Below are 16,792 nucleotides of genomic sequence, written 5' to 3'. Positions count from 1 at the left end.
AGTGACAAATTCTGTATTTTTGATTAAGGACAAATCTATGTACTATTAATTCCAAATGCATGATTGGTAAAGATGGTATTCTAACAGGGAAAACAGGCCATATAGTAGCACTTGCAGGAAAAGACCAAATTCTTCTCTGAAAAGTTATGGGCTAGGGCTAAGATTTTATTTGTTTAATTCTTTAGAGGATTGACCCAGAAGTATGAAAAAAGATAATAAATCCAGTATAAATAATTTTATTTTATTTATTTATTTGAGAGAGAGAGGGAACACAAGCAGGGGGAGTGGGAGAGGGAGAAGCAGACTTCCAGCTGAGCAGGGAGCCCGATGTGGGCCTAGGTCTCTGGGATCACGACCTGAGCCCAAGGCAGATGCTTAATGACTGAGCCACCCATGCACTCCCAGTCTAAATAATTTTAAACACAACATTAACCATAAAGGAATATGTAATATTGAGTGGACTACATCCTGATACATTTTCTGGGAGTATATATAGTTGAAAAACTATTTTTCTAGTTGAATAATTTGTCTTCACTACTGGGTAGTTATTTATTATTACCTATTTAACATGAATGAAAGTTTGCAAATACATTTTAACTTTGGCAAAATTATTTTAAAAAATGCTATTTCTGACAAAATTTAGGTGACAAGCCCAACTTTAGTTTGCTGCTAGTTTATAGTGATAAAATAAAGTTATTGATATGCTCCTATTCTTATTTGGAATGACAAGTAGATATAGCCAGTTCAGCTAGCAACTATAAAAAAAACTTAGACATATTTGAGATCATTTGGAAGTGGAATTTGATTAAAATGGTTGATCTTTACAATTTTGATCTTAGAGGTGTCATAATGGAGGACTTTAGAAAAGCTCTGATAGTCAATTATCTGTCTTATCTTTATGCATTTGACCCACAGGTGGTTCCTGTCTGTGGAATCAAAGCCTGATTAGAAAGTATAAAAGTGTGAAAAGTCTTTTCTCAATTATTTCTTCAAATTAAACAGAGTTTGGCAGTGTACACTAGTGAAGTATTTCTAATTAAAATGTTTGTTTCTCATGGGAGATGTTAATATGAGAAACTGTGTTAAATTTGTAGAGGATAATGCTGGTATAAAGAGACATCAAAAAATGAGTATGTTTATAATTGGGGAAGAGGGCTGATGACATCCCATTTTTAATATAAGGTTTTTTTTTTTCACAATGTAGTGTTGGACTTACTCTGTACCCGCTAAATATGGCAAATTTTCGGGAATTTTGTGAGATGGTGTTTTAACTTGAAATTGGCTATGGTGGAAGAAATTATACCATGGAAATTGGCAAATGCTATTTACTAGGACTTTTTTTTCTCTGCAGAGCAAGCCACTAAACATTAACCAACACACAAATAGTTGTTATCTTTCGAGTCCATTTTCTGGATAAGACTTATGGCAATCATGGTAATAGTTAGGCTTAGATTGGGGCCTTTCATTTAGGGCAAGAAATTGCAGTGGAGTATTTCCTGGAGTTCTTTCCAGCCTCAGGTGATTACTAAGCTGTTTGAAAGTAGACACAGTTGTTTGATGCCAGATAGGGGAATCATTTAGACACAGGAATCAAATAGGACTGTAAAGTTGAATTAAATAACTCACCTTTCAGTTGTGTTTCTGGGATTCTATCTGCAAAGGCGGGACTATAGGCAACAGTTTTCCCAAATCTACATTATGGGTCATGATGGCTAAGTGAAAATCTTCACACTGGAATCTGTTATCAAGGATATGCATTTATGAAAGATTTTAAAATAGGTTAATGCAGGGCTGCATATATCTTCATTTGAAGTAGTATCTTCCTAATTTTTCTGTGCCTTTCCCCTCCTGTTCTAGAGGTCTTTATCAACCCAAGTGTTATAATCTGATTGCCCATTTGTGGAAAGTAATGCTGGTGTCAGCCTACCCAAATTGGTATGAATCAAGAGAAAAAAATCTCTTCCAAAAAGAAAATCTGAATAGAGAGTTAAGAATTTTGAAGAACATATTATTTTCAGTAAAATTAAACAGAATCTCCAATTCAACTTCTTACTCCTCTCAGTTAATGTTTTCCAATTAAATGTATGGTTATATTAAGGTACTATAATATTGTTAGAATAAGTTTGATGGTATAATGGTCAATCTAAATTCAAGGAAAAATACTATTTCAAGGATAAAAATAAACCATGGAGGGTGATCATTAAATAATCAATACCCCTTCATTCCATGATGTATTTATAATTTCTCAGGATTTATCATATAGGTTGTCTATTAACTGTATTAAATTTTTATAAAAAATAACCTCAACTAGGCATTATCTTGCTTAAGTTACTGGGGAGTAAGTTGTTACAACAGTGAATCTGTCATTCCTTCTCTTCCTTTAGTGGATTAGAAGGGTAGGGAGGTTGGGCAAGGACAATTGGGAAGAGCAAGTTACCTGGTCTAATCTCTTTGTAATTATGATGGCAAATAGCTGTACTGTCAAATAGACCAATGATACTCACTAGGAAAAAGGTCCTTAATATATGAATTACTTTTAGCAGGATCTCCCTGGTTAAGGAGTGCTTCTAGTAAATAAACCTACAACTACAGAATTATCAGACATGGCTCCCTATAAAATATCACATAAGCTCAAGTATAAAATGGGAGGCATTTCCTAAGTGAAGCACTTCCTTGTTCTATGAGATCAATCACACAAAATCTGACTTGGAGATCTTATATTTTAATCTAAGCTAGAGAGTATGTAGAAAGAAAGGACCTGAGAAGCCACAGGAATGTCCCAGACCCTGTGTATCCTTGAAATTCTAGTAAAACTTGATACTGAGTAAGATCTCCTATGCATGTTCAATCTGATATGACAATCTTTTGTGTCAGCTTCGTTACTATCACTGGAAAGATTTTCCATAGGATTACAATTTTCCCAGTTTAGATCTCTGGATAAAGCTTTGTAAGAATCATTGCCAGTTTGGAAGGCTTTTCTCAGATGAAAGTTGTTTGAATCTTGATAAATTAGTTGTATGCTATTTTTCTCTGTATGTCTATTTCCTAGTTGCTGTGTAGGACAGTCCTCATGATGTCCTTCTAGCCTTGAACAGGCTTTTATATCACTCCAGAAGGGGCTTCCTGAACTCTAGCAAGTAGAGCCACAAATACTGATTGCTTAATCAATTTTGATTACATAGCTATATAATCAATACTGATTGCATAGTTAGGTTCTGATACAAATGTGGACAAGATATAATTGGTTCCTGCTCTTGGGTGGAAGTCCACATTTCATTTTGTCTTTGAGATTGTCTTAGAGGTGTGGTGAGGAGTAGTGAAATTGGTAAGAGGAGGGCTAACAGATCATCATCAAAACACTGAGAGAAGTGTTAGGGCTGTGTAAGGTTATATATACCTTCAATCCTCTTATCTGCAGACTATGTCAGGAGAGAGTTTGGGCAGGCCCAGTTGGGACAGTGCCTAAAGGAAATAGGGTGAATTCCGAGCAAGTAAAACTAAAGTAAGGGAAGCCCTGAGTGGGTAGAGTTGGAATATTAAAGCCAAGTCAAGGTCCATTATCAAGAACTGATTCAGGGGGCCCGGGTAGCTCAGTGGGTTAAGTCTCTGCCTTCAGCTCAGGTCATGATCTCAGGGTCCTGGGATTGAGCCCTGCATTGAGCTCTCTGTTTGGTAGGGAGCCTGCTTCCCTCTCTCTCTCTACCTGCCTCTATGCCTGCTTGTGATCTCTCACTCTCTGTCAAATAAATAAATAAAATCTTAAAAAAAAAAAAAAAAGAACCGATTCAAATGTCTGGCAGACCAAGTACAAATGCCAAGTTTAAAGAGCCAGAGGAGGGGCACCTGGGTGGCAAGATGGGTTAAACCTCTGCTTTCGGCTCAGGTCATGGTCTCAGGGTCCTGGGATTGAGCCCTGCATCGGACTCTCTGCTCAGCAGGGAGCCTGCTTCCTCCTCTCTCTCTGCCTACCTCTCTGCCTGCTTGTGATCTCTGTCATATAAATAAAAAAAATATTAAAAAAAAAAACTTAAAAAAAAAAAAGAGCCAGAGGAAATCTGGGAATGAGATACAGAAATATCTTGGGCATAAACAATGAATTCTGGTACACTGAAAAGAAATTTTAAAAAATTTAAAAATTAAAAAAAAAAAAAAAAGAAAGAAATATCTTGGGCTGAGAGCAGTCCAGAACAAGAGATCTCTTAGAGAAGACTGCTGAGAAGAGCTTAGAACATTTAGTGCTAACTTTTTTTTAGCAGGTGGATGCATGTGGGTTGGTTGGTTTAAAAAGTCTAGAACACAGTGGACATCTTCGCATCACAGACTATTTATATGCTCCTGCTTCACAGAGTATTCATATGGCATATAAATAAGTTAACGTGCTAGCAAAGTTTTCATTGGTGTGTTTGGAACCTTTATGTTCAGAGGAGTTAAGTCTTGTAAATCTCATAACAAACAAATAATGTTACCTGGATTTTATTATATCCTAGGAAGAGTTTCTCTAGTTTTACCAAAGGTTGTAATTTGCTCAGCTCTCGTAGTCTATTTTCCTCCAGGTGAAGTGCCAACAGAGAGCTTGGTTTGGCAAAGGCACTATCATTAAATGCTCTGATGCGGTTATGGTCCACTACCAATTCCTGAAGGACTGCTAAATTGTCAAGCCCTTCAATTTGACTGATTTCATTCCCTGGAGAAACATAAGTCATGATAGGTCAGGTGAGCCCAAACCTTCTGAATACCTATCTTACTGAAATATTTTTTATAAAATGATTTTTTAAATAGTAAAATATTAAAAAGAACATATTTTCAAGGAGAAATAAAAATGTATTTATAGGAAAGTACCCTCATCATCAAATAATATTTGGTGAAATTTCTCCTTTATGTTTGAAAGACCAAGATGTAATGTATACAATGTATGTAATTGATCCAATCTATCAGTTCAGTAATGGAGGGCTGAAATTGTTGATACTGACAAAAGTAGATGTATAAAAGTGCTGCAGAAGATATACTTAAGTATATTGATTATTTTAATAGGTATTTAAATAGGTACCTTTAAATATTTATTAATATAAATGAATTGTGTTTTAAGTTGGAAGAATATACCTTAATTGTGCTATTATTTATTTCTCAACATATTTTTGCACAATCACATTAAAAAATTAAAAATGAATTAAGCATTCATTACATTCTTTGAAATCTCAATCCTTTATATCCTATGATTTCTCTCTACTGTAGCAATCAATAGCTTTGTAAGTATTAATGATAATGATAATAAGAAGAGGACCCTTGAGTTGGCAAAATTCTTTTATATGTGTTTTCTACTAGAGTCTCAAGATAGGACAGGGAAAATGTTATCATTTTTTTTTTTTTTTTTTTTAATTTTTTATTTTTTATAAACATATATTTTTATCCCCAGGGGTACAGGTCTGTGAATCACCAGGTTTACACACTTCACAGCACTCACCAAATCACATACCCTCCCCAATGTCCATAATCCCACCCCCTTCTCCCAAACCCCCTCCCCCCGGCAACCCTCAGTTTGTTTTGTGAGATTAAGAGTCACTTATGGTTTGTCTAACTGAGTTAATTTAAGTTACTTGCACAAAGATGTAAAAGTGGCAACACCAGGCCTAACCTAGACCTTTACATTTTAAGCTTAGTGTTGCTTCTACTATACCATACTGTATTTCATTGACTATTCATCCTTCTTGTTTGTTATGGGCTGAATTGTGATTGCTCCCCTCCCCCAATTCATATGTTGAAGTCTTAACCCCTAGTACCTCAGAATGTGGCTGTATTTGGGGACAGGGTCTTTAAAGAGGTAACTATGGTTAACTGAGGTCTTTGGGGGTGAGCTCTAATCCAATATGACTGGTGTCCTTATAAGAAGATATTAGGACACAGGTAACATGTAGAGGGAAGATCATCTGAAGACACAGAGGCCATCTAATAAACCAAAAAGAGAGGGCCTCAGAACCAACCCTGCTGACATCTTGATCTTGGCCTTCTAGTCTCTAGAACTATGAGGAAATACATATGTTGTTTGAGCCATCCAACTGGTGGTACTTTATTATGGCAGCCCTAGCAAACTAATATATGACGGAATGTGTGATCCTGTGATCTTGAAATTCGTCTCCTTGAAATGTAACATATTTCATCGAATTTAAGACTACAACAATTGTTAAGCTATGTCAGTATTCTATGTATACTAAGAAAGAAAAACAATTGGTTAGGTAAACTATGACATGCTATCATAGCCAGATTTCAGGTATGTTTAAAAAAATAAGCAGCAGATATCTCAGAATTGGTAAACTGTAGTAAATTTAACTTATTTTGTTCTGTTCTTATGGAGAAGTTTAAACATCACAACCTTCAATAAAGTTGTTCACAGAAATAAATCACAGACTTTCAAACTTTACCAGTGCAGTGCTTATAAATGAAAAGAGTTTTTTCAAGTCAGACTGAGAAAAGTGTCTCAGTTATGTTAATATATTACTTTCATGAAATTATGAGCTTAAACTATCAGTTTTAATATGTTAAAGCCAGTCGTATAAAAATCATACATAATAATTTCAAGTGCTGAATATTGTCTGCCATACCATATTTTCGGCTGCTACTCATTTAAAAATGTTCATTAAACTTATAATTTATTTATTATAAATTTATATTACTTATTATATTTAAGAAAGAAAACTCCAAAACAACTATGTTGAATGTGATTTTGGAACTCTTACATCTTTTTTTTCTTCCTTCCCCTCTTCCTTCCTTCCTTCCTTTCAGATTTTGTTTATTTGGCAGAGAGAGAGCAGTCTAGCATGGGGAGCAGGAGAGGGAGAAGCAGGCTCCTCACTGGGCAGGGAGCCCCATATGGGACTTGATCCCAGGACCCTGGGATCATGACCTAGGCCCAAGGCAGATGCTTAACTGACTGAGCCAACCAGCCACCCCCTACATTTCTTTAACTACAAGTGTTTACCATTGTTTGAAAAACTCTTACTTACTTAACTAAAGAGTTAAATTCTAGATAAATTTGACCCCTAATCCCTAAGATTCTAACTTGTCCCTACAGCCTCACTCTGCCATTCCCCAAAGCCCCCACTTTTCCCCATCTTCTTGCTAATATAACACAGTAGATGAAATGTAGGTTCATAAGCTCTCTCTCCTGGACCCTGGCATGGCCTCATCACTGCTTACATTTGTCTTCTTTCCTACAGCTTTTTCCTTCTTGCCCCTTTAGATCTCAGAATTGTTTCTTCCTGTTTAGTCTTTAACCTAACTCACTTATAAACCTCCAAATATGTTCATAACCTAGCCACGTTCTGACTTCTTACCTTCTTTTTTAGGGACAAGCGCCTTGAGTGTGCAACCTCTGTCTGCTCTCTTTACTGCCTATCCAACCACTTCCCTCTACATTGTTTTCACTTTGAGTTTTTCTCTTCCCACATTTCCAAATCTGATCCACTTCAGTTACCGTAGGTGGTCTTCTTTTCGTTGAATCCAGTTTACTTGAAAAAAATCGAACATTTTTTTAAAGGTCTCATTCTTCCCATCATTTGGGTGGCTCCATTGGTTAAGCATCTTTCTTGGCTAGGTCATGATCCTGGGGTACTGGGATCCAGCCCCACACTGGGCTCCCTACTCAGTGGGGAGTCTGCTTCTCCCTCTCCCTCTGCTGTCCCCCTACCCCTGCTTGTGTGTGCGTTCTCTCTCCCACTGTCAAATAAGTAAATAAAATCCTTGAGGAAAAAATTAAATGCAGTTTGGAGTCACCTTTTACTCACCCTTCCCACTTACACCACTCTAGCCCAGACCCTTTCTGTCATTTGTTGTATAGAAAATGCATGTGCTTTGAAGTCACACAGAGCTGTGTTTGACTCTGCACTATACCATTCACTGGTGCAAACTTAGGCAAATTATTTAAAGCTACTGAGATTTAATTTCATTTTTTGTAAAATGCGTATAAAATTATTTAGCATGTTGAGTTGCTGTGAAGGTTGAATGAGATCATCCTTGTAGACAAATACTTGCCAAATGACTCAGTAAATGATAGTTATAATCGTCAGAGTCAACTGCCTCATTCCCTGCGTGAGACAGCTCCATTCTGATTTGCCACGCTAGCCACGGCAAGAGAACACACCCCTTTTTTGTTATTATATTTAAATAGACTGTCCAGGGCTAGCTTGTCTGCTTTTTTTTGGTATGTCACATATCTTTTAAAAGATCTGCAATTGTTGTGCTTAATTTCTTGTTCTTTTAAGGCTTAATCTCTTGTGTTTTTGAGGCAACTCACAGCACATTTGATAGGCAAAAAGATGCATTAAATTTTTAAAAAATATGATCTAGAAAAGCCCGTCTTTCAGAAAAAAGTTATCATACTCAGATAAACTATACAAATATCTCCCTATATGTCTCAATGATGGGTCTTCCCACCTTTCTTCTATGTCATTAAATAATTATTGTTAGACTAATGTTCCAAATTGTTTTTTCCCCTTCCACTTTTCTAAAGATTTACAATTCCTACCCATTTTCAATTGCAAAATGAGCATTCTACATCCAACTGATCATGTGTAGAGGCTCTGTAACTCTCTCAGAGATGTGCACACTCTATTTTTATCAGGTTGGTCCCTTTTAAAATGTTGGCCAATAGACACCATAGTCATACTCTTGTGACTCTTTCCCCACTACTTGCAGAACTCTTGGGGTCATGCTCACCCTCAATCTAAATTTTATCAATCATTCAAAAAGTCCTTTAGTGTTTCAATTTCTCTTTTCTCTAAACTTCTATTGCACTTAAGTTAGTAACAAATAGTTACTCAGAACTAATTTGTCTTTCTTTCAATATTATCTTCACAGTAGATCTTAAACTACTTTAGAACAAGGACCTCAACTATATGTAATTACAAAAATATAGGGTTTCTGTGTATTTCTTAGTACTTAGCCCAATTCTGGGTTTCATAAGTACTTGTGAATTACTGACTTGCTATCTTCTATAGGCTTTTTAAATTAACATAATGTAAAGTAAATTATGATATAATACCATATATAACCCCAGACCACTGCATTTTCTAGGGCTAGAAATAAAATATTCTGTAGCCCTAGAATATTGCATTTATATTATTTATGTAAATAACCCAATAATTTACGTTATTTATGTAAATAACCCATTTGTTATTACTAAAATATTTTCTGTTTTAAATAAATGTTAATGCTGATACTTGCTTATTAAAATAGTATTATAAATCAACTTTTAATAATAAAGACAATCAGAGAAAGACAATTATCATATGATCTCTCTGATATGAGGAATTTGAGAGGCAGGGCGGGGGGTTTGGTGGATAGGGAAGGAAAAAATGAAACAAGATGGCATCAGGAGGGAGACAAACCATAAGAAACACTTACTCTCACAAAACAAACTGAGGATTGCTTGGGGAAGGGGCATGGAGAGGGTGGTTGAGTTATGGACATTGGGGAGGGTTTGTGATATGGTGAGTGCTGTGAAATGTGTAAGCCTGATGATTCACAGACGTGTACTGCTGGGGCAAATAATACATTATATGTTTAAAAAAATAATTAATAAAAAATTATCAAAAAAATAATAATAAAGACTTACACATTGACAGTGTTGCTACTCACCCTGTAGAAAGAGGAATTTTAAATTTCTTAGTCTGTTAAGCTGTAGCTGAATTAAATTACAAATTCCATTGTAGCCCAAATGAAGCACTTCTAAACTGTGCATTATTGGAGGCAAATTTTCACTGCTCATTGTATCTCTGAAACATACACATAAGTTCAAGCCCATAAATTTAATTTCAAATGAGCTGTATCATAAAAATTCTGATTATTTACTTACTACAAGTTGAAGTTTAAAAAAAATAATTTACTAGCAAACCAGGATTTAACTATAATGTTATCTTTTTTGTACTTTATATATAATAATCACTTTTTAGTCTTTAAAAACATTTTTATGTGGTAAAGAACAAAGTACAGAAAGAGCTGTTTGAAATGAAAGGCAAGTGCCAGCACAATCATTCTAGAAAAAGAAAAAAAGAGCATCCAGATTGGAAAAGAATGAGTAAAATGATCTTTATTTTCAGATGACATTATTTTGTATTTTAAAAAATCCTAAGGAATTCACCGAAAAACTTACTTCACTAAAAATGAGTTCAGCAAGATTAATATATAAAAATTAGCTGAATGTCTCCACACCATCAATAAACTGAGAATGAAAGTAAGAAATCTACTCAATAGTATAAAAAAGAACAAAATGCTTGAGAAAAATTAACAAAAATAGTGTAAAATATATACACAGAAAACTATAAAACACTGCTGAGATAAAATAATGATTATGTAAGTGGAGAAACAATTATGTAAGTTAATGGAATAGAGGATTCAGTATTAATAAAATAACAACTCTCCCCAAATTGATCAATTGATTCAATGCAGTCTCCATCAAAAGCCCAGCAGGATTCCCCCCACACCCCAAAATTTCCTTATTTATAAAGGAAATGTAAAGAACTTAGAATATTCAAAATAATCATTAAAAAGAAAAAAAGTTGGGAGGGTTTATAATCTCTGATTTAAAAACTTTTAAGTGGCAGTAATCAAACTAATCTGGTACTGGCAAAAGGGTAGACAGATCAATATAATATAATTAAGAGTCCAGGAATAAACTTTTACATTTGTGATCAATTGATTTTCAGTGAAGTTACCAAGGCAATTCAGCAAGGGAAAAGATAGGATGCTGGGACAAATAGATATCCACATGCAAAAAAGATTAATTTAGAGCTGACATTTTCCCTCATAATATACACAGAAATTAACTCAGAATGGATCTTAAGCCTAAATGTAAGAGAAAAAACATAAAACTTTTTGAATAAAACATGAGAAAATCTTTGTGACGTTAGGTTAGGCAAAGAGTTGTTAGGTAGAACACCAAAGTCACAATCTGTAAGAGAAAAAGTTGATAAATTAAACTTAATAAAAATTAAAATTCCTTTTAAATGACAGCATTTAAGAAAATGAAAAGATAAGCTATTGAGAGAAAATGCTTATAAATCATGAGATACCACTTCAAATCCACTAGAATGGTTGTAATAAAAAATATAAACAGTAAGTATTGATGAGGATGGGGAGAAATTAGAATCTCATAAACTCTTACTAATAATGTAGAATGGTACAACCACTTTGAAAAACAGTTTGGTAGTTTCTTAAAAAGTTAAACATGAAAATACCATATGACCCAGAATTTCACTCCTAGGTTTCTACCCAACAGAAATGAAAACACAAGTGCTTGCAAATACGTCTACACAAATGTTTATAGAAGCATTTTCAATTCTAGCCCCAATGTGGAAGCAATCCAAATGTCCATCAGCTGGTGAAGGGATAAATGTGAATGTGGCATATCCATCCAACAGAGTACCTAACATATTCAGCAATAGAAAGGAATGAATCACTAAAAGATGCTGTAACATAGATGAACCTCAGAAACATTATGCCAAATGTAAGAAGTCAGATACAAAAGACCACATACTATGTGATTCTCTTCATAGGAAATGTATAGAAAACACAACTCTGTGGAAAGTGTATTAGTGGTTTCTTGGGAACTAGAGCTGGAAAAGGGAACTGACCACAGATGGACATGACAGATCTTTTTGATGTGTGGCAAAAATGTTCTAAAAGTGTATTGTGGTAATAGTTGTACAGCTATAAATTTGGGGAAAATTATATACCTAAAATGAGTAAATATGGTGTGTAAACTATACTTCAGTAAAGCGGTTGCAAAATATTAATAGTCCCAATGTAAAGGATATGTATAAATGAAATAGAGTAGCTTTAATCAAACTAGCCTCAAACTAGAAACAACCCAAATGCTCATCAACAATAAGTAGATAAATAATTTGTCACATAATCTATAGTGGTATACTACTCAGCAGTAAAATGAAATGAATTACTGACACTTGCAACAACATAGATGAATCTCAAAAAAATTATGCTGAATGAAAGAAGCCAGACACAAAAGACTCCTTACTATATGATTGCAATCATAAGAAATTCTAGAACAGGACAAAATGACAGTGATCGAAACCAACTCAGTGGTTGTTTCTAGGGGTCAGGGTGTGGGGGAGGGGACTACATTAGATGTAAGGTAGGTTTTTGGGATGGGAATGGTCTGTACCTTGATTGTAGTAATGGTTATATGACTGAATACATTTGTCAGAATTCATTAAACTGTACACTTAAATTGGCGAATTTTATTATACATAAGTTATACTTTGGGAAAGGTGGATGAAAACACAACTCTTCCCTGGGATAACTGGAATAAAAGTATCATGTGTTGGAGATAATGTATATCTCTTTGTGTTCCACCAAAAATGTGTTGGAAGGTGGGAGGTATGTCCTCATTTTCTTTATAAAGTATCTTTTCCATTGGTGCTGGGGCATTAAATAACTAGATAAATAATTTAGGAACACAAACAAAATAAATGTTAAAAGAAACCTAAGTCCATGCTACTGGGTAAGGAGTTCTTTAGTGAGGTGATGAAAACACTTTAGGATAGGATAACTTTGTGTGTATCCTAAAATAATCACTGAATCATACACATACAGGGTGAGATTACTATATGTGAATTGCATCTTAATTAAAAAAATTAAACATACAAGATCTCATTTTCTTTACAACATACATATGAAATGGAGGAAGCAGGAGAAAAGCAATGACAAAGGACTATTTTGAGTATCTTTTCATTTGTGACATTTATTTTTGGCATGTAGCTATTAAATACGTATGAAAGAGAAATGTATACTACCACTATCGCTAATGCAACTAACTGCTTTTTAAACTCCCAATCAAATTTTTTTGTAATTGTGAAAAAAAAATAGTAACCTGTTTATTTTTGAAGTTCCTTGTTGTCCGTAGCCACTTGAAGGCACTTTCTGGTAGAGTAGCTGTCTGTTGGTCAAATGAGTCTGAGGTTTTACTCTGGGCACGATGGATTCAATATGATTATAATTGAGGCATAAGACCTGTAGAAAGAACACCTTATTCATCAGATATTTAAATATGAAAACTGCTGTATATATATTTTTTTGGTTTGAGATTATCAACATCCTAAAAACTGTTAAGATGGTATAAACAAAACTTGATCTATACATCATACTTTAAGAATATATCAATGTTAAAATGACATAAATTTCTATATCCCAAAAGGTTTGGTCTTAGGCTTTGAATGTGTTTTTTATAATCTGACTTGCTGGGAAATAACAAGATTTCAAACAAAATAATGGAGACCCTAGAAAGCTGCTCAACAGTCTCAATCTATTTTCCTAACTTCTTCAAGCCTGATATGAATGAAATAACTGTTTAGTTGGAGAGATCACCATTTGCCTATGTTTAAAAGGCCTTTGAAGATAGCTCAGCCAAAGAGGACAGGAGGGACAGGAGGCAAAAGGCTGAGAACCTCAGTATCCTCCAATTTCATTCCATACCCACCTCACTATAGAGGCACACCTTCCATCCCACCACCTAACTGCAAAGTAAGAGTTACTGCTTACAATACTGAGCAATCCAAAAAATAATTTTGGAAAGTAATACTGTTTCTTGCTTGGTAAAAAAAATATAAAACTGAGCAATCCAAAAAATAATTTTGGAAAGTAATACTGTTTCTTGCTTGGTAACAAAAATTTTTTTAGGAAAATTAAAAAAATCTATTTAAATCTCATTGATTTTGATTTATATTTCTCTTCTTTCATAACATAAAAATACATTTTAATCCAAAGTAAAGAAGATTACAACTTGCATTAAAAACCTTGAAAAAAAAATCTGTAAATGACTCACCTTCACTTTAGGCAGATAGATTAATCCACTGAATGAGGTAAGATTATTGTTTTGCAGATTCACATTACATACATTTCTAAATTGGTCAACTGGAATCAAATCCACAGTTCTGAATTTAGATAAACACAGTCATAATTTTAATAGGAGAATTATGTAGGTGAATCATTCATGTACAATCCCAAAAACATTTTGAAAATAACTCATATGACAAATGCTATGAAAAAGAATTGCCTTAGTGTAAAATGTATGGGTCAAATAACTGGATAAATGTGTGTTTTTGTTGGACACACAGGTAAGAAAATGACATAGAATTTGTTTGCTTTAAAAATGTCCATTACCACATAAACATAGCCCGATCATGAAAGAAACTTTTTAAACAAACATCTCCAATTTCTTTATAAGGTTACATACATGTTCATGAATTTGATGTTGTAAATCACAAGATTTTTCAGGTTATATGCTTCAGAGAATATATGTGAAACATGTTATTTCTGAAATACCAGGAGGAGGTTAGGGATGGGAAAGGAAAGAGGAAAGAAGGCAGGTGAGGTCTTTGAAAAGAGTTTTCTATGCAATCTCCTGAAAATCTTTACGGCATTCCACCTTGTAAAGATGCTTTTGTAATTAAAAAGAATGCTTGATTCCTAGTCCAGAGTTTTACAACTGTTCCACCTTCCTTTGTGCCATGATAGAGAAGAGTATACAGCTAAATTACCTTGCCTTAACCACTTCTTTTTTTTTTTTTTGCCTTAACCACTTCTTTAAACAAATCCTAAACCCTGTAGTTATCATTATGACATACTTTTATCCATTGATAAGTCATTTGTTCAATGTATTTGATTAGTTATTTCCAAGTACAGACAATGTGTTTGGAAAGGCTACAACAAATATGAAAACAAACCATCTCTGCCCTCATGAAACGAGATCCATAAAAATTAAAATAAAAAAGGAAAGTAGATATAATATATTTAGATGTAGTGGCATTTTAGAGAAAGAAAAACGGATCTGGGGAAGTCAGGAGTCACTTCACAGTGGAGAAAGACCTTAGAATGACCCTTGGAGAATTTATAGGCGTTTGTCAGGCAAATTAGAAAGAGAGTTTCAGGTAGTGGAACAAGTACAAGCAAGGGAGAAACAGAATCACAGCACCTTTAATCACAAGGTAATCTTAATCTTAATCACAGATTAAGAAATTAGAATATTCTAGAACTTCTGGAGTATAAAGAGTAATGGACAGTAAAGGTAAGGATTATAAGAAATAAAAATAAGTAATTAAAGAGTCTAACCCTAACCCCAACCCATACAAAGAAATTTTACATTTTATTCTGTAGACAGTGGAATGCCACTGAACAAGGTTGAGAAAGGAAGTGATCTGATAAAACTTGCATCTTAGAAGGCAGTATGGATAATAAATGGATTTGCAGGGAAGGTTATGAAACACAAAAAACCCAAAACTATCACCAAGAGAGTTTCTACAATACTTCATTTCCCAATGTAGGCCAGTGTTAGTGGCTGTGGAAATAAGAGGGGAATTATGAGACACACTTAACAATATGGACTCTGTAGAACGTGGTGATCAATTACAAGTGGGAGACAAAGTAGAGAGAAATGATCCTTAGATTTTTGGGTTGGGCAACAACAGCAGGTGGATATTATCTTCTCCATGCTATATCTAAAAAGCAACTGAATATTTAGCTCAGGTTTGGGCTAAATTTAAAGAGCCATCATATAAATTAAAACTATGGCTAAAGATATCTGTCCGTGAAGAGTGCAGAATGAGAGAGGAGAGAAAAGAATTTATTTGCCAGGAAGACAGTGAGAAGAATAGCATCAGAGAAATGGTGGTGGGAAAAGCCAGACTATACTGAGTTAGAGTAATATGATGACATTTTATTTTTTAAGATTTATTGATTTATTTTAGAGAGAGGAGAGAGAGAAAGCAGGGGGGAGGGAGAAGGAGAAGGAGAGAGAAAAGCAATATCTCCATTGAGTGTGGAGATACAGGGCTCGATCTCAAGACCCTGAGAATATGATGACATTTTAAATCATAATGTGTGATAATGCATTTCAAAGAGTGGTGAAGTTTGCATGAGATTTTGAAGCAGGAAAGATGATTTTCTGAATTACTGGTTATATCTGGATAAGATGTGCATTAAATTATAAAACTTAGAAAATGATATTACATATTTAGCTATAGTATCAAAAAGCATATAATAAAATGATTATACCTGATGGATGATGAAGTCCAATTTAGTTCTTGCATTTGGGTGAAGTTTGAATGTCCATGTCGTTCTGCAATCATATCAGAAGTAAGTCTGCCACCAAACAAATCTTTTGCACATTCAGTCTCTGGTGGTTCCTATATATAAGGACATTTAGAAAGTGATGCCTTCTCTTGCAGATGACTAAATGACATAAAGGAGACTGAAAGGTGCAGAGAAGAAGGCAGACCAGTTAGGGAGGAGCAACCCTGTGGTGAGTTCCCTGGCATATATTGTGATTTATAATAAATATATATTTAGTCTTTATCCACTGTGCCTGGCCTAGTCATAAGGTTAGGCAAGAGAGCAGGGGAAACATAGCCTATTGAAATGATGCCCATATGGGGCAGGGCCCTAGGGAAATTTGAGGAGTACATTAAAATAGGACACATGGATGTCCATCAGAACTCCAATCAGAAAGGTGATTGGAATTGACAAGCAGATATCCCCATATGCTCACTTAAGGTAGCCACCTGGGTTTATGAAGTAGATGGACATTGGGGGGGGTCTACAGCAATGCAGAGATGGTCTGAATGTAGACATATTCCTCTTGCACCCTCTGAGGCACTAAATGCAGTAAGTACTGTTCTGTCTGCCAGCAAAAGAGATTGAGACTGCAGAAGACCATGTGGCAGATTTCCCTGGTGGGAAGGCCTTGAACATAGCTGGCAAGTCAAACTGTTTCTGGTAGCCCTAAGGC

The 16,792-nt window shown here is 34.8% G+C and overlaps 1 protein-coding gene across 1 annotated transcript in view; it reads right to left on the bottom strand.

Annotated features, from left to right (window-relative positions):
* The window catches only part of LRRC9 (leucine rich repeat containing 9), a 143,302-nt gene that overhangs the window by 52,377 nt on the left and 74,133 nt on the right, over positions 1-16,792 (bottom strand). Inside the window, exons 24-28 of the mRNA XM_045074580.1 lie at positions 16,060-16,190; positions 13,832-13,940; positions 12,881-13,020; positions 9,631-9,767; positions 4,467-4,684 (exon numbers count right to left, since the gene is read on the bottom strand). Of these exons, the coding sequence (XP_044930515.1) occupies positions 4,467-4,684; positions 9,631-9,767; positions 12,881-13,020; positions 13,832-13,940; positions 16,060-16,190 (735 nt within the window). The remainder of the gene's footprint in view (positions 1-4,466; positions 4,685-9,630; positions 9,768-12,880; positions 13,021-13,831; positions 13,941-16,059; positions 16,191-16,792) is intronic.

Source organism: Mustela putorius, unplaced genomic scaffold, assembly GCF_011764305.1.
Source record: "Mustela putorius furo isolate JIRA1106 unplaced genomic scaffold, ASM1176430v1.1 tig00000129_pilon_pilon_pilon, whole genome shotgun sequence".
Lineage (NCBI taxonomy): Eukaryota > Metazoa > Chordata > Mammalia > Carnivora > Mustelidae > Mustela > Mustela putorius.
Note: the sequence above shows the minus strand (reverse complement) of the source record. Positions and strands in the feature narration are given on the sequence as shown.